At 68.7% G+C, this 17877-nt stretch overlaps 2 protein-coding genes across 5 annotated transcripts; both read right to left on the reverse strand.

Moving 5' to 3' along the window:
- Positions 1 to 124: 124 nt before the first annotated feature.
- Positions 125 to 2380, reverse strand: ATG101 (autophagy related 101). Of its 4 annotated transcripts, none has more exons than XM_040581252.1 (3): positions 2197 to 2380; positions 1196 to 1484; positions 125 to 1067 (listed from the first exon to the last, which is right to left on the reverse strand). In XM_040581252.1, exons 1-3 carry the CDS (start codon positions 2211 to 2213, stop codon positions 663 to 665), a joined length of 711 nt encoding a protein of 236 aa, XP_040437186.1. In that variant the 5' UTR covers positions 2214 to 2380; the 3' UTR covers positions 125 to 662. The 4 variants fall into 4 exon arrangements, with proteins under 4 accessions (XP_040437186.1, XP_040437183.1, XP_040437185.1 ...); XM_040581249.1 differs by having other exon boundaries at positions 2116 to 2205; XM_040581251.1 differs by lacking the exon at positions 2197 to 2380 and adding an exon at positions 2139 to 2196.
- A 3802-nt stretch (positions 2381 to 6182) lies between these two features.
- NR4A1 (nuclear receptor subfamily 4 group A member 1) lies at positions 6183 to 10577 on the reverse strand. The gene is given in 8 exon segments (XM_040581247.1): positions 6183 to 7349; positions 7497 to 7675; positions 7774 to 7976; positions 8079 to 8230; positions 8340 to 8469; positions 8714 to 8816; positions 8818 to 9200; positions 9202 to 10577. Coding segments are annotated over 8 exon segments (1791 nt in total). The 5' UTR covers positions 9586 to 10577; the 3' UTR covers positions 6183 to 7092.
- Positions 10578 to 17877: the final 7300 nt, after the last annotated feature.

Raw genomic sequence — 17877 nt, forward strand, 5'->3', positions numbered from 1 at the left:
GCCACTCCCCACTGCAGCCGGTGAACCCCACGATGGGGTCCCCCACGCAGCCTCGGCGCCTGCTTCCCCCCCTGTCCTGTGGCTGCCGGCACCATCAACAGCCAGGACGTGACCAGACTCCACCTGAAAGGAGAAATATTTTTTATTTTTGCCCCAGAAGAGGCAGCAAGCTCATCTCCGCGCCCCGCAGGGAAGCGGCTCAGTCCCAGGGATGGGGTTGCCACCGTGGCGGGGGGGGACAGGCGGTGACAAAGGACAAGGCCAGCACTGGCTGTGCCACACAGAGCGAGTTGGAGAGGGGCCGCGGGCCGGGCCGGCCGGGGTTTGGATCCATCCCTGCTCCGTGCTGATCCCCAGCACCGCTCTGCCAGGCCACGAGCCCAGCACCGAGCCAGTGCTGACACCACACAGCAGCTCCTGCCGCGAGGACTTGCCACCAACCCAGAAGCCACCAAGCCGGTTCTCCAGGATGGGCAAGCGCCCCTTGGTGCAAACCAAACAAGCAGCAACCCCCAATTAAGGGCCAGGCCAAGTCCAGCTCCTTGCAGAGGCTTTTTGGAGGCGGAGAGGAAGGATCCAACCAGAGACACTGTCCCAAAGAAGCAGGGGCTGTGCCGAAGTGCCACAACGCAGGGTGAAACCTGCCTCGGTGGCACCCAGCCCTACAGAGCCAGCGTGTCCTTGATGAGGCGGCGCATGGTGGTGGTGACCGAGGTGCCCAGGGAGTCCGTGATCTGGTAGGAGATCTTGTACAGGTAGGGCTGCACGTCCTTCAGGCTGGTGTCAAAGACGTTGTCCACCTCCGACTGGGTGGGCATCTTGGGCAGGTACTCGTGGCGGTTCATCACCTCTACAATGTTGATGATCTTCTCGCAGAGCTTCTCGCCCACCTTCTCCCGGCAGATCTGCCGCTCCTGCTCGTTCGCCAGGTTGACCACATTCACTTTGATGGTCCACAGCTCCCAGGGGATGCACTCATCCGAGAAGGGCCAACGTGACTTCTTTTTCTGGTAGAACTCCAGCGAAATCTGCCCCATCCCGTCGCTGCCCGAGTTGCGCAAGGCGTCCTGCCGAGAAAGCACGCGGCCTCGCTCGGGGGGAGCCAGGGACTGACCTTCCCCTCGCAGGCGAGGACACGTTACAGCCCGCAGGTTTTTAAGCTCCCACTTTTGGCCTTGCTGAGGGGGTCCCTTACCTTGAACTCCCCTACAGCCTTGCGCAGGGCCCGGTCCAGCTCCTCAGAGGAGACGCGGACGTAGGCGAAGTCGATGAAGTCGCAGTCCACGTCCTGGGTGCCCACGGTGCCGATGGAGTAGGTGCCCTCCTTCTTGTAGTGGAACTTGCCGGTGCTGCGGTGCAGCAGGACGGTGTGGAGCACGGCCAGCATGGCCTCCTCCACCTGCCGACCCTCCACCGACACCTCCAGCACCTCTGCGCGGCAGTTCATGGCGGGGGCGGCTCCGGGGGGAGCGCAACAGCGGGTTCTGCAGGGAAAAAAAGGATGTTGGGGGGAGTTAGTTGTGCTGCTGCTTGGGTAACAGCCCCTCTGCCAAACCCCTTTACCCACCTGTGGGCCCCAACGTCCCCGTGTGTGCCCTCCCCACCCCACAGGGGTCCCAGTCTGGGCCCCCCAGTACCGCACAGGGACCCAAGGGGCCCGATCTGGGAGCCCTCACACCCCACAGGGACCCAGGGGGCCCGATCCAGGCCCACCCCCCTACCTCACTCTCTCCCAGAGGGCCCCAGGCCTCCCTCAGCCCCCAGCCAGGGCCTCAGCCCCTGTCACTCCGCCGGGTACCGGCCCCCTCACCCCCTCCCGGGGTCCCGGGTCCTGAGCCCCTCGATACCGGATCCCCTCAACCTCCTCCCGGGGCCCGGGCCCCCCTCACCCGCTGGTACCGGGCCTCTCACCATCTCCCGGGTCCTGAGCCCCCCGGTACCCGGCCCCTCACCCTCTCCCGGGTCCTGAGTCCCCCGGTACTGGGGCCCGAGCCCCCCTCACTCCCCAGTACCGGGCCCCTCACCCTCTCCCGGTTCCTGAACCCCCCGGTACCGGGCCCCAAGCCCTCTCCCGGGGCCCGAGACACCCTCACTCCCCAGTACCGGGCCCCTCACCCTCTCCCGGTTCCTGAACCCCCCGGTACCGGGCTCCGAGCCCTTCCCCGGGCCCCTCACGGCCGCCGGCCCCCCACTCACCGCCCGGGCCCGACCATCTGACCTCGGGGAGGAGGGAAGTGGAACAGCCCATCTGTGTAGGGGGGGGTCGGCACACAGCATCTACTGCAATGGCGGCGCCTCCCTCCGCAGAAGCCGCGTTTTCTCACTGTACGCCTGTTATTCTTCACGCGTGCCCTACGATGCCGTTTCCGATCGCGGTGAGACCCCGGGGGCGGAACCGCCGCCTCCGTGCCGGGGCTCGCCTCCCCGCACCGCTGCCGGCTTGGTTCGTTCCGGGACAGGATGCCACCGAGCTGGGCCCACCGCGGTGCAGAACGGCTCGCTTCCTCGGGGCCCTCCTGAGAGCACAGCGCCCCCTGGGCTGGAGGCTTCTCCGTGGTACTGCAGCCGGGCTGGGGTCCGGTGACCCCCGGTGACCCCGGTGACCTCCGCAGTGCCAGGGTCCAGGACGGGGGGACACGGCAACGGGGGACAAAGAGAGAACAGTGGGACGTACATGGGGACACAGAAGGACACATGGGGACACATGGGAGCACAGCAGCACAGGGACCATATGGACACAAGGGGATACAGGGACAGGGGGCACATGGGATACTGGAGACAGGGACACCGTGGGCAGGGGGACACAGGGACAAGGGGTGAATGGACATGGGGACATGGGGGACACAGGGACAGTGGGTGGATGGACATGGGGACACAGGCATGCAGGGAAAGTGGATGGATGGACACAGGGGAAACAGGGGCAGGGGCGTGGATGGACATGGGGACACAGGGGACACAGGGACATGGATGGACATGGGGACATGGGGGACACGGGGACAGGGGGATGGGTGGACATGGGGACACGACAGACACAGGGGCGTGGGGACACGGGGATCTGGGGCATTGGCATCAGGCCACCCACACTGCCATGGGGACAAGTGTCCTGGTGTAAACAGCAGGGAGGGCTGTGGCTGTGGCATGTCACCGGGCGGAGGGCCGGGCACACGCCATGACACACGTGTCTGTGCCGTAGCACAGCATGGCATAGCAGTTCCTGACACATGACATGGCATGGCATGGCTGTTCCTACCCCATGGCATGGCTACTCCTGCCCCATATCGTGTCATGGCCATTCCTGCCCCATGGCATGCCCGTTCCTACCCCATGGCACGGCACGGCATAGCAATTCCTGCCCCATGGCACGGCACAGCATGGCCATTCCTGCCCCACGGCATGGCACGTGATGACATGACCATTCCTGCCCCATGGCATGACACAGCATGCCTGTTCCTACCCCATGGCATGGCATGGTCATCCGTGCCCCACGGCATGGCATGGCACGGCACGGCATAGCAATTCCTGCCCCATGGCATGGCACGGCATGGCCATTCCTGCCCCACAGCATGGCACATGATGACATGACCATTCCTGCCCCATGGCATGCCCGTTCCTACCCCATGGCACGGCACGGCATAGCAATTCCTGCCCCACGGCATGGCACGGCATGGCCATTCCTGCCCCACAGCATGGCACACGATGACATGACCATTCCTGCCCCATGGCATGACACAGCATGCCCCTTCCTACCCCATGGCACCGCACAGCATAGCAATTCCTGCCCCATGGCACAGCACAGCATGGCCATTCCTGCCCCACGGCATGGCACGTGATGACATGACCATTCCTGCCCCATGGCATGTCACAGCATGCCCGTTCCTACCCCATGGCATGGCATGGCCATTCCTGCCCCATGGCATGGCATGGCCATTCCTGCCCCACGGCATGGCATGGCACGGCACGGCATAGCAACTCCTGCCCCATGGCATGGCACGGCATGGCCATTCCTGCCCCACAGCATGGCACATGATGACATGACCATTCCTGCCCCATGGCATGCCCATTCCTACCCCATGGCACGGCACGGCATAGCAATTCCTGCCCCATGGCATGGCACGGCATGGCCATTCCTGCCCCACGGCATGACACAGCATGCCCGTTCCTACCCCATGGCATGGCACAGCCATTCCCGCCCCATAGCATGGCACAGCATGGCATGGCCATTCCTGCCCCACGGCATGGCATGGTCATCTGTGCCCCACGGCATGGCATGGCACGGCACGGCATAGCAATTCCTGCCCCACAGCATGTCACGGCATGGCCATTCCTGCCCCATGGCACAGCACAGCATGGCACGGCACGGCATGGCCCTCCTGCCCTATGGCACAGCCATTCCTGCCCCATGGCATGGCACGGCATGGCACGGCATGGCACCACCATTGCTGCCCCATGGCATGTCACAGCATGCCCGTTCCTACCCCATGGCATGGCATGGTCATCCGTGCCCCATGGCATGGCACGGCACGGCACGGCACAGCAATTCCTGCCCCATGGCACGGCACAGCATGGCACGGCACGGCACGGCACGGCACGGCCCTCCTGCCCTATGGCACAGCCATTCCTGCCCCACGGCATGGCCCCTCCTGCCCCACAGCGGAGCAGATCCCTGCCATGCCATGCCAGTACCCCCCCATGTCCCCCTGGCCAAGTCCCTCCGGCCCGCCCCCCCCCCCCCCAGCCCAGGACCCCCCGGCCACGGCCCCGCCGTGCGTCAGCGCCCTCCCCGGGGCGGGGGCGGATGGCGGGGGGGGGGACACACACAGAGGGGCCCTTGTTGTGTCCCGCTGTGGGGCCCCCCCCAGCCCAGCGCCTCAATGTGGCCCTTGTTCGGCACCGGCCCTTGGTGTCCCCATTAACATTTGCTCCGGGGCCAGGCTGTCCCCAGCAGGATGCAGGGGACAAGCTGGGGGACCACGTCAGCCTGGCATGCCCCCCCCCCCAACACCCCATCCCCCACCACGTCCCCAACCCCTAAGACCCCCCCCAACACCCCATCCCCACCTCGTCCCCAACCCCTAAGACACCCCCCCAACACCCCGGCCCCCACCTCATCCCCAACACCCTAACACCCCCCCAACACCCCATCCCCCACCTCGTCCCCAAACCCTAAGACCCCCCCCCAACACCCCAGCCCCCACCTCATCCCCAACACCCTAACACCCCCCCAACACCCCATCCCCCACCACGTCCCCAACCCCTAAGACCCCCCCCAACACCCCATCCCCACCTTGTCCCCAACCCCTAAGACCCCCCCCAACACCCCATCCCCACCTCGTCCCCAACCCCTAAGACCCCCCCCCAACACCCCATCCCCACCTTGTCCCCAACCCCTAAGACCCCCCCCCAACACCCCATCCCCACCTCGTCCCCAACCCCTAAGACCCCCCCCAACACCCCATCCCCCACCTCATCCCCAACCCCCTAAGACCCTCGCCAACACCCCACCCCCCACCTTGTCCCCAACTCCTAAGACCCCCCCCAACACCCCATCCCCCACCCCATCCCCAATCCCGTAAGGGCCCCCCTCAACCCCCTAAGACCCCCCCAACACCCTAACACCCCCCCAACACCCCATCCCCACCTCGTCCTCAACCCCCTAAGACCCCCCCAACACCCCATCCCCACCTCGTCCTCAACCCCCTAAGACCCCCCCAACACCCCATCCCCACCTCGTCCCCAACCCCTAAGACCCCCCCAACACCCCATCCCCCACCTCGTCCCCAACCCCCTAAGACCCCCCGCACTGGCACAAGGACCCCAAAAGCTGCCACCACCACTACCCCCTCCCCCATCCTACTGCCACCAGGGCTGTCCCTGCCAATGGCCACGTCCCTGGGGACACGGCGGGGAGGGGGGGGAAGGAAGGGGACACGGGGGGGGGGGGACACGGTCACGCTTCCCGGTTATTTTAGGGAGGATAAATCAGGCGGGTGGCAGGTGTGGGGCTGTGGCAGCCGCTGTCACCGGGGTGAGTGACGGTTCAAGGGCAATGGCGTGGGCAACGTGAGCTCTGGCTGTCCCCAGCCCCGCCACTCTGCCCCCCCCCCTCCCCTCCCCCCCTTTAATTCACTGTATATTAAATATAGATGATATTATTCAGGGTGGACACAGGAGAGAAACGGCCCTTTTCAGCAGCTCTCGGTTTATATACAGAAAATGGCCAAAAGAGGGGAGGAAAAAAAAAAAAAAAAGAAAAAAAAATAATATAAAGGGGAGGGGGGTGAGGCTGGGGGGGGGGGGGCGGAGCCCCCTCCCCATCCCCGCGCTCCCCACTCTGTACAGGATCCAGTCGCTCGCTATTTACAACGGGGGCATTTTTACATGGGGGGGAAGGGGAGCATCACGCCGGCGATGCCCCCCCTCGGGGGGGGGGAAGGCACCAGGGCTGCTGTGCGTCATGCCCGGCACCGTGAAGGCACATGGGGGACCTGGGTGTCCCCTAAGGGGGACCCAGGCATGTGGGGGGGCACTTGGGTGTCCCCAAGGGGGATCCAGGCATCTGGGGGGGGCACCCAGGTGTCCCCAAAGGGGATTCAGGCATCTGGGGGGGGGGCACCTGGGTGTCCCCAAGGGGGACCCAGGCATGTGGGGGGGCACTTGGGTGTCCCCAAGGGGGATCCAGGCATCTGGGGGGGCACCCAGGTGTCCCCAAAGGGGATTCAGGCATCTGGGGGGGGGCACCCGGGTGTCCCCAAGGGGGATCCAGGCATCTCGGGGACACACACCTGGGTATCCCAAGGGGGACCCAGGCATCTGGGGGGCCACCCAGGTGTCCCCAAGGCGGATGCAGGCATCTCGGGGACACACACCTGGGTATCCCAAGGGGGACCCAGGCATCTGGGGGGCCACCCAGGTGTCCCCAAGGGGGATGCAGGCATCTCGGGGGGACGCACCTGGGTATCCCAAGGGGGACCCAGGCATCTGGGGGGCAGGGACTTGAGTAACCCCAAGGGGGACCCAGGCATCCGAGGGGGGACACCTGGGCGTCCCTGGGGAGGACCCAGGGGCTGGTGGCAGCCCCCCCCAGGTGGGGGCTCAGAAGGGCAGCGTGTCCATGAAGATCTTGTCGACGATGGGCGGTGGTGGCACCAGGTCCTCCAGCTTCAGGTAGAAGATGCGCTGGAGGCCCTGGGTGCAAAGGCTGCGCAGCTCGGGCAGTTTGCCCAGCAGCTTGGAGAGGCAGCCGGGGCGACCGGGCTCGGGCCCCCCCGCTGCCACGTGGTCCTTCAGGCACCCCACAATGCGGTTCTGCAGCTCCTCCACCCGCTTCGGTTCCTTCAGCCCATGGCGGTCTTGGGGGGGGGGGGGGGGGGGGGACGGACAGACACACACAGGCAGAGGCATGAGGCCAGGGTGATGGCCGCAGGGTGGGGAAGGGGAGGAAGGGGACCGCGGCGGGGAGCGATGGCATGGCAGGGGGGAGGGGGGGGGTGTCTCACCTGTGATGATGACGAGGGCGGCGAGGCAGGAGAAGGAGGGGACGTCGACGCTCATGCGGTGCAGGCTCTGGGAGAACTCGAGGATGGCGTCGATCCACTCGCCGAAGCCCCGCACGCACTGCAGGCGGTGCAGCACCACCCCGTTGCAAAAGATGAGTTTCCCTTCCTCCGGCTTGGAGCTGCGGGTACACCCACACACACGTGTCACCCCCCCGCGGCCAGCCCGGCACAACCCCAGGCTCCCCGTTGCGCCGCGGTGTACGGGGGGGGGGCTCACCGGTACGCCAGACGGAGGATGAAGAGCTCGAGGAAGGCCGATTCCAGCAGCAGATCCTGGTCTTCCTTGGGCAGCTCGGTGAAACCTTGGATTTTCTCAGCCCACTTGCGGATGACGTCCATGGAGCCGGTGAGCAGATCGTAAAACTGCTGCACGTCCACCGAGTCCTCCTTCTCCAACTGGCACGGTGCCGACTCCTGGAACTGCCGTGGGGTGGGGGGGTGGGGGGGTGAGGGGGGGGGGGGGGTCAGGATCCGGCCCCCGCCACAACCCCGGGGGATGCCGTGGGATGGTCCCAGCCCTACCTTGGAGTAGTCGAGCTTGGTGGCGCTGGGGATGGAGTCGATGTGCGCCCGCACCAGGGAGGTGATGAGGCTGACGGGGGACGCGTCCGGCGGCTGCTTGGGTTTGGAGGGCAACCGGCCCCGCCGCCCCTTCAGGCTGTCGGTCCGCACCACTGCGGCGAGGGAACGTGCCATGAGTGCATCTGTCGTCAGCGCAGCCAGCAGCGGGGTCCACTCCTGCTAGGACCGCCCCCCCTACACCCCGGGATGGGACCCTAGTACCTTCTTTGACCATGCCGACGGCCAGGCACTTCTGGAAGCGGCAGAACTGGCAGCGGTTCCTCCGCCGCTTGTCCACGGGGCAGTCCTTGTTGGCCAGGCAGATGTACTTGGCGTTCTTCTGCACCGTGCGCTGCGGGGCGGGGAAGGAGCAGCCCCAGCTCAGCCCGGGGCGCTGCGTCGTCAAACAAAAGCCCTTCTGTCCTCCCCTGCCTCCCGCTCCAACCCGGCATCCGGCTCCACATCCGTGGGGAGGGCTCCCGGGGGGGCCGCGCTCCCCGCCCTGCCCTTCCCCAGGGTGACCTGCAGCATCCTCCTGCTGCTGCAAAGCATTGTGGGAATATCCCCGCCGCGGGGTGCAGGGCGGCTTCCCTTACCTTGAAGAAGCCCTTGCAGCCCTCACAGGTGCGCACGCCGTAGTGCTGGCAGGAGGCGTTGTCCCCGCAGACGGCGCAGCGGCCCCTCGCCCGCCCCGGGGCTGCGCACCTTGGTGGGGGTCAGCGCCGGCCCCTCCAGCAGCGGCGAGACGGGAGCCAGGGGCAGCCCGGCGAAGCCCCCCGGGGAGCCCTGCGCGGGGGCGAAGGCGTCCGTGTCCAGCAGCTGCGGGTCCAGGCGGGGCGAGGGGCCTGGCTGCCCCTTTAGGGTCCCAGGGGACCCACCAGGGCTGGGGGCTGGGGGGCCGAAGGCGAAGAAAGGGGGCTGTGACCCACTGCCCTTGGCCGGCTCAGCCCAGGGCTGCCCACCCTCGAAGTTCGGCAGGGGCGAGTACCCCCCAAAGGAGCCCTCCCAGCTCGGAGCTTGGGGCGGCTGGAAGCCCGGGGTGGCGGGCGAGGGGACGGAGCAGGGGCTGCCGTAACAGTCCGAAACCGCTGGAGGAGAGGGTCTCGTCCGGCTGCCCACCGAAAGCACCGGAGTAGCAGCCGTAGACCTGGAAGTCCTCCAGTTTGAAGGCGGCGGCGGCGGCGGGCTGGCTGCTGGCCGGCAGCTGGTAGAGGAAGGCGTCGAACTCGCCGGCGTAGCCCTCCATGAAGGTGCTGAAGCTGGGCAAGGCAGGGGCGGCTGCCAGGTCCGCTCCGGCCACCTCCATGGGGAAGCGGCCACCCTCGGGGCTGAGCAGCTCGGGTGGGCAGCGATCGCAGGGGCCGGTGCCCGCCGTGCCGTACTGCGCCTGGATGCAGGGCATCTCTGTGGAGAGAACAGGGTGTCGGCGGAGACCCCCTCCCCCAACCGCCACCATCCATCCATCCATCCATCCAGGTGGAGGATGGAGGGCAAGGTGAGAAGAACCACGGGGGGGGGGGGGGGGGGGGGGCTTCCCCGGGAGCCGGACCTCTGGGGCTGCTGGCTGCCCGGTGGTGGCCACCAGTGTCCCCGGGAAAGGTCACGCCGTACCCAATGGGCGCAAAGGACATTCCCCAAAACGCTGGCTTAGCAAAGGCACCGAAAGGGAAGGAGGGAGGAATGCGGCCGGCGGCTTCCCAAGTCCCGGGGCTGACCAGGGGAAGCCAAAGCCGGGGCTGACCCAGCGCTTGAGGAACCCCCCCCGCCCCCGTACCCCATTTCGGAGCCTTTTGGCAAAGCAACCTCAGCCAGCTCCACCGGCTGCCGGGGGAGAGGAGCCCCCTCCCCTGTCCTGGCAGCCCCCCCACCCCCCGGATCCAGCTCTGCATAAGACGTAACAGGAGTCCCAGGTCCAGCTGAAAGCCAAGCCAGGAGCGTTCTCGATGGCAAGACGATAATGTAATTCATCTCGCAGACCTTTAAAGGTCATGGCGTGCCTGGCCCCCGGCCGCTGCAGCCCCAGCACGGCACCGCCACCGGCTCCCCCGCCGCTCCCCCGGTTTCCTCCCGGCACCCAGAAAACCGATACCCACCCAGGAGCTGGGGTTAACGTTATCCAGCGGGGGGGTCCAGCCTTGGCACCCACTTGGGTGGCACCGACCCGCAGCCCTCTGCCGGTGCCACGGTGGGGTTTGTGCCCGTTTACCGGGGACTAGGGCTGTGCCAAGCTCGGTGGGTGCGGAGGGGACGGGGCATGAGGCCAGGGGACACGAGGCCGTGTTGGGGACATGGCACCAGGGGCCACCATGCTTTTGCTTGCCCACATGCAAATCCCGGCTGCAAATCGCTGGCCGGGCTATGCAAAGCCTCAACCTTTCCTCCGTCGCTTCCTCGTCCGAACGCTGTTGCCTTCACTCGCTGGTGGCATTTGGGGTGTCCCCCCCCCGCTGCTATGACCCCCCCCTTCCCCCCAGGGGACCGGGCATGGATTCCCGTGGCGGCCGCCCACGGCTTGGGCAGTAATTGCAGATTCCTCGTTTGGGAGCGCAGGCAGCTGCCCGTGCCCAGGCTTGGAGGTTGTTGCCTGCGTGGGCTAGTGGTAGCCCCTGGCACCGAGTCCTGGGTTGCGGGTGGGCGAGAGCAGCCGGCAGCACCGGGGGTGGGTAACGCTGCCCACAGCCCTGCCGGCACCTGCTGCCGTGCCTCGCCAAAACGCGGCCACTGCCAGGCCCTGGCACTGCCCGTACCGCGGTGTAGCCGGTGCTGCCAGCACCATCCTGCCTGCACGTTGCTGCCCGTTCGCTGCTCATGGCTCCCGGGTGATGCCCGGTTTGGGGGTGGATCTGTCCCCCCGCAGCCCCTGGGCTCTCCCCGGCTGCACCTGGATCCCGGGGGGGGGGGGGGGGGCGGTCCTGGGATGGGGGGTGAGCCCCATTGTTGTCCCGTAAGCCCCGAGATACGGGTCCCGGTCCTGCATGGCTCCTCACCCCGGGACCCCCAGGAACGGGACCCCTCGCTCTGCCAGCCCCCACCCCGTGTGCCTCCTCCGTGGTTCTCCCCGGTACCCCCAAAGGCCAGCCCCGCACGGCACACACTGCCCGGTCCCTTCCACCGCGACTCCCGACTCTCCCCGGTGGCGTCGCTTTCAGATGCGAGCCCCGGCTCCCCCCGGTGCCACCGGCATGCCCGACCCCCTGCACTTTGCAAGATGCCCACCATCCTGAGCCCCCGGTGCCACCGGGACACACGACCAGGCTTCCCTCCGGTGCCACCGGGAATGCCCGACCCCGGCTCCCCCCGGTGCCACCGGGAATGCCCGACCGCATGCACTTTGCAGGACGCCTGCTGCTCTGAGCCCCCGGTGCTACCGGGACACCCGACTCGGGGCTTCCCGGGACAAACGACTCGGCTCCCCCCGGGGACAAACGACCTGCTCCTCTCCGGTGCCACCCGGGACGAACGACCCGGCTCCCCCCGGTGCCACCCGGGACGACCGACGCAGCTCCCCCAGGTGCTACCCGGGACGACAGACCCGGCTTCCCCCGGGACAAACGACCCCGGCCCCCCCCCGGGGACAGTCGACCCGCTCCTTTCCGGTGCCACCCGGGACGACAGACACAGCTGCCCCCAGTGCCACCCGGGACGACCGACCCGGCTTCCCTCGGTGCCACCCGGGACGACAGATGCAGCTACCCCCGGTGCCACCCGGGACGACAGACCCGGCCCCCTCCGGTGCCACCCGGGACGACAGATGCAGCTACCCCCGGTGCCCCCCGGGACGACAGACCCGGCTCCCCCCGGTGCCACCCGGGACGACAGACCCGGCTCCCCCCGGGGACAGGCGACCTGCTCCTCTCCGGTGCCACCCGGGACGACAGACACAGCTACCCCTAGTGCTACCCGCGACGAACGACCCGGCTCCCCCCCGGGGACAAACGACCCGCTCCTCTCCGGTGCCACCCGGGATGACAGACACAGCTCCCACCGGTGCCACCCGGGACGAACGACCCCGGCCCCGCCGGGATGCCCTCCTCGCTCCTCTCCGGTGCCACCCGGGACGACAGACACAGCTCCCACCGGTGCCACCCAGGACGACCGACCCGGCTGCCCCCGTGATGCCCTCCCCGCCGCCACCCGGGATGCCCGCCCCGCCTCCCCCCGGTACCACCGTGCCCCCCGACCCTGCTTTTCCCGGTCCATCCCCCCCCACCCCCGATCCCCACCCCCCTCCCATACCCGGGGGCCGGTACCCGGCGGTGCTCCTCCGGTTCCCGCTCCGCTGCCGCCGCCGCCGCCGCGCGGGCTCCGCCGGGCTCCGGCCCCGCCACTACTTTCTCTTAAGCGCTCGGTGACGCGCGGGGCGGCGCGCGGGCCCGTGACGCACGGCGGCGCCGTACAAGGCGCGGGGGGGCGGTTCCGGCGGGGGCGCGGCCGTGACGCACGCGGGGTTCCATTGACGCAACCGCGGCGCCCGCGCTAAAAATACCCGCGCGGCCCCGGCTAAAAATAGAACGGGCGCCCCCCCATCCCCATCCCCATCCTCATCCCCCTCCCCCTCTCCCTCTGCCTTCCCGGGGCTCCCGGGGCCGCCGGAGGTGGGGGGAGGGGGGAGGGAGGCTCCCGATGTCGGTAGCGGGGGGAATGGTGAACCGCGGTGGGCAGGGGTCCTCGGGGTTGCTGGGGTCTTCGGGGCCGGTACCCACGGTGTCCCCTCGGTGATCCCATCGCCGGTACCCCCATCCCGGTGTCCTCTCGGTGCCCCCATTCCCGGTGCCCCCATTCCCGGTGTCCCCATCGCCGGTACCTCCATCCCGGTGCCCTCTCGGTGCCCCCATCCCTGGTGCCCCCATCCCGGTGCCCTCTCGGTGCCCCCATTCCCGGTGCCCCCATCCCTGGTGCCCCCATCCCGGTGCCCTCTCGGTGCCCCCATCCCTGGTGCCCCCATCCCTGGTGCCCCCATCCCGGTGCCCTCTCGGTGCCCCCATCCCTGTTGCCCCCATCGCCGGTGCCCCCATTCCGGTGCCCTCTCGGTGCCCCTATCCCTGGTGCCCCCATCCCCGGTACCCCCCCTCCCGGTGCCCTCTCGGTGACCCCATCCCTGGTGCCCCCATCCTCGGTACCCCCTCCCGGTGCCCTCTCGGTGTCCCCATCCACGGTGCCCTCATCGTCGGTATCCCCATCCCGATGCCCTCTCGGTGCCCCTATCCCTGGTGCCCCCATCCCCGGTACCCCCTCTCGGTGACCCCATCCCTGGTGCCCCCATTCCGGTGCCCTCTCGGTGCCCCCATCCATAGTGCCTCCATCCCCGGTACACCCATCCCCGGTGCCTTCTCGGTGCTCCCATCCGTGGTGCCCCCATCCCCGGTGCCCCCTCGTTGCTGGTATCTCTGGTACTGTTATCCCCGGTGCTCCCTCGGTGCCGGTATCTCCGGTGCCCCCATCCCCAGTACCCCCATCCTGGTGCCCCCTCGGTGCCGGTATCTCCGGTGTCGTTATCCTCGGTGCTCCCTCGGTGCCCCCATCCCCGGTACCCCCATCCTGGTGCCCACTCGGTGCCAGTATCTCCGGTGCCCCCATCCCCGATACTCCCATCCTGATGCCGGTGTCTCCGTTGTCGTTAACCCCGGTGCCCCCATCCCCGGTGCCCCTCCGGTGCCACTATCCCCGGTGCTCCCCCGTATCCCCGGTGCCGCTAGCCCAGTGCCATTCTGAGCCGGTATCTTCGGTGCCCAGCGTTCCCGGTGCCGGTACCCCCGGTCTCCTCCTGCTCGGTGCCTGTGTGCGGGGGCGGGGGGGGACGACACGGGGTCCCGCCCCCGCCCGGTCCCCGCGGGAAGACTCTGGCCGGGGCGATGGAAAGAGCGGCGGCTGCTGGCGGGCGCCCAGCGCCGGGAACACCGCCCGCGGGCTGGAAAGATGAGCTCACCGGGCCCGGGGAGGGCGAGGGAGGAGCGGGGAGGGCCCCGGTATCCCCCCGGTACCATCCGGTATCACGCCGGTACCTCCGACCCGGGACCCGCCGGTACCCCCCCGGTACGCTTCGGTACAACCCCAGTATTCCCCGCACGGTACCCTTCGGTACCCCCCTCCGGTACCACCTTTGTAACCCTCCGGTACCAGCCCGGTACCCTCCCCCGGTACCACCCCGGTACCCCCGCCCGCTACCCTTCGGTACCACTCCGGTATCCCCGTCCAGTACCCTTCGGTACAACCCCAGTATCCCCCGCCGGGACCCTCCGGTACCTCCCTCCAGTACCACACTTGTAACCCCCCCGGGACCCTCCGGTACCACCCCGGTACCCCCGCCCGGTACCCCCGCCCGGTACCCTTCGATACCACCCCGGTACCCTCTGCTACCGCCCTCCAGCACCCACCTTGCAACCCCCCTGGGACCCTCCGGTACCGCACCGGTACCCGCTCCCGGGGCCGAACCGGGGGTCTTGGTAGACCCGACTCGCCGTGCGCAGTCGTCCCCCGGAGGCTGGCACCCCCGTTAGTTATACCCCGTTAGTGCCCCCCCCCCCCCCGTTAGTGTCCCCCCCGTTAGTGTCCCCCCCCGTTAGTGTCCCCCCCCGTCAGTGCCCCCCCCCGTTAGGTCCCCTTCCCCCGTTAGTGCCCCCCGCGGCAGCGGAGCCCCCGGCACGGCCCCACCGGGGCAGTGGAGCCGCCCTCGGACCGGTGCCGCCGTACCCCGGGAGCCGCAGCCGGCACCGGCCCATCCCCGAAGCGTCGGGGCGGCACGGCGGGCACCGCGCCCGGGGAGGAGCTGCCGGGACCCCCCCGGTGCCGGGACCCTGCCCGGTTTCACCACCGGGAGGGGGGAAGCCCGGGACCGGAGGGGCCCGGGGGTTGCAGCACCGGGAGCCCAGGGAGGGGGATACGGGGGTACCGGAGGTGACGGCCCGGGACTGGCCGCCGCCTCCCGCCGCCCGTTACCTCGCTTCGGCCCCGGTTCCCTTCGCCGCGGCCCCGCGCGCCACCCGCCCCAGACGGGGGCCCCGTGACGTCACGGCTCCCGCTGACGTCACCGGGATCCCGCGGCATCACCGGGGCTTCCCCCGCAGGGATCCCTCGGGGTCCCCGCACCCCACCGACGGCGCGGCCGGTACCGGGGCTGCCTCTGGTGCAAACCGGGGCTGGAGAGGCGGGGGGGGGGGGGGGGGGGGGGGGGGCACAGCCGGTGCCAGCCCCGGGGGTACGGCCGGGGGCCGGGGGGCCCGGAGCTGCTGGGGATCTCAAAGCCCCGGGGGTCGCGGAGCCTGTGACCCCTCGCCGAGCCGGTGGTGGCAGCAGGGTGACACCGGTGGCCCCCGCAGCCGGGATTAGCTGTACCCCGGAGAGGCCGCCTGGCCCACGCCGGTACCGGGGGAGGGAAACGGAGCCGGCAAGGCCACGGTGGGGGGGGGGGCGTTGGGGGGGAAGCCCTGGCTCATGGGGACAGACACTGTGACCACCAGCCAGGCCTTCTCACTGCCCCCGGCAGCTGGGTGGGGGGTGCGGGGGATTGCGGGGCACCCATGGGCTGGGTGGGTGGGTGGGTGCAGGGGGATTGAAGGGTGCCCACGGACTGGGTGGTGGGTGCAGGGTGCCCATGAGCTGGGTGGGTGGGTGCAGGGGGGTTACAGAGTGCCCATAGGGCAGGTGGGTGGGTGCAGGGTGCCCATGAGCTGGGTGGGTGGGTGCAGGGGGTTGCAGGGTGCCCATGAGCCAGGTAGGTGGGTGCAGGGGGGTGCAGGGTACCCATGAGCCGGGTAGGTGGGTGCAGGGGGGGTGCAGGGTGCCCATGAGCCGGGTGGGTGGGTGCAGGGGGGTTGCAGGGTGCCCATGAGCTGGGTGGGTGGGTGCAGGGGGGTTACAGGGTGCCCATAGGGCAGGTGGTGGGTGCAAGGGGTTGCAGGGTGCCCATGAGCCGGGTGGGTGGGTGCAGGGGGGTGCAGGGTGCCCATGAACTGGGTGGGTGGGTGCAGGGGGGGTTGCAGGGTGCCCATGGGCTGGGTGGGTGGGTGCAGGGGGGTGCAGGGTGCCCATGAGCCAGGTGGGTGGGTGCAGGGGGGTTGCAGGGTGCCCATGAACTGGGTGGGTGGGTGCAGGGGGGTGCAGGGTGCCCATAGGGCAGGTGGTGGGTGCAGGGTGCCCATGAGCTGGGTGGGTGGGTGCAGGGGGTTGCAGGGTGCCCATGAACTGGGTGGGTGGGTGCAGGGGGTTGCAGGGTGCCCATGAACTGGGTGAGTGGGTGCAGGGGGTTGCAGGGTACCCATGAACTGGGTGGGTGGGTGCAGGGGGATTGAAGGGTGCCCATGGGCTGGGTGGGTGGGTGCAGGGGGGGGTTGCAGGGTGCCCATGAGCTGGGTGGGTGGGTGCAGGGGGGTGCAGGGTGCCCATGAACTGGGTGGGTGGGTGCAGGGGGGTGCAGGGTGCCCATAGGGCAGGTGGTGGGTGCAGGGGGTTGCAGGGTGCCCGTGAGCTGGGTGGGTGGGTGCAGGGGGAGTTGCAGGGTGCCCATGAGCTGGGTGGGTGGGTGCAGGGGGGTGCAGGGTGCCCATGAACTGGGTGGGTGGGTGCAGGGGGGTGCAGGGTGCCCATAGGGCAGGTGGTGGGTGCAGGGGGTTGCAGGGTGCCCGTGAGCTGGGTGGGTGGGTGCAGGGGGAGTTGCAGGGTGCCCATGAGCTGGGTGGGTGTCAGTGACCACCGTGTACCCAGGTGCCAGGCGGTGACGGGTGGGTGCCCACAGGCCAGGAGGGTGCCGGTGGTCCCACCAGGTGCCCACGGCCGGCGCTGGCACCCTGCCAGGCCCATGTTTGCCGCTCACACCGGGGCTGCTCCGGGTGCCCGGCTCAGCTGGTGCCAGCCCATCCCTGGGCACACGCAGCCCCCGCTCGGGGCTAAAAATAGATTCCACGTGGGGTGGCAGGTGCCACGGGGGATCCCGTGACGGCCACACCGGGGACGGGGTGCCCTGACCACAGCCGGGTGCTGGCGGGCACCGTGAGTGCACCCCGGGGAGCCAGACCATAAATGTCCAAGCACGGAACCGTCCTGGAACGGGGACAAGGCAGGAGGGTGGCAGGGAGCCCGCCAGGGCCCACGCACACGCACCGGTACGCAACACACGCGTGTGCGCGTGCAGCCCTGCAGCAGGCAGGCGTGCAAAATACGTGTGCGCGTGCAGCCCTGCAGCATGCATCTGCGTGCACGTGCAGCTGTGTAGCGCACGCGCCTGTGCAATGCGTGTGTGCGCGTGCAGCCCTGCAGCACACGTGTGCAGCCCACAAATGCACACACATGTGCACACACAGCCCTGCAGCACACACGTGTGCACATGCAGCCCTGCATCACACACACGTGCACACACAGCCTTGCATCACACACACACAACCCTGCAGCACACGCGTGCACACACCACACATGCCCACACAGCCCTGCAGCACACACATGCAGCCTACATGTGCACACACGGCCCTGCAGCACACAAATGTGCACGCACAGCCCTGCAGCACACATATGCAGTACATGTAGCCCTGCAGCGCATGCACATGTGCACATGCAGCCCTGTCTCACACACACATGTGCACACAGCCCTGCATCACACACATACGTGCACACACAGCCCTGCATCGCACACACATGTGCACACACATGTGCACACACACGTGCACACACAGCCCTGCAGCGCGCACACATGTGCACACACAGCCCTGCAGCGCAGTGTGCACACACAGCCCTGCAGCGCACACACGTGCACATACAGCCCTGTATCACA

Source organism: Falco naumanni (assembly GCF_017639655.2).
Source record: "Falco naumanni isolate bFalNau1 chromosome 20 unlocalized genomic scaffold, bFalNau1.pat SUPER_20_unloc_2, whole genome shotgun sequence".
NCBI lineage: Eukaryota > Metazoa > Chordata > Aves > Falconiformes > Falconidae > Falco > Falco naumanni.

Bases quoted from the DNA above. Each gene is read 5' to 3' on its own strand.
- ATG101 (XM_040581252.1), bottom strand. The intron at 1,068-1,195 runs GTAAGGGACCCC...CTTTCTCGGCAG, and splicing joins AGGCTGTAGGGGAGTTCAAG to GACGCCTTGCGCAACTCGGG.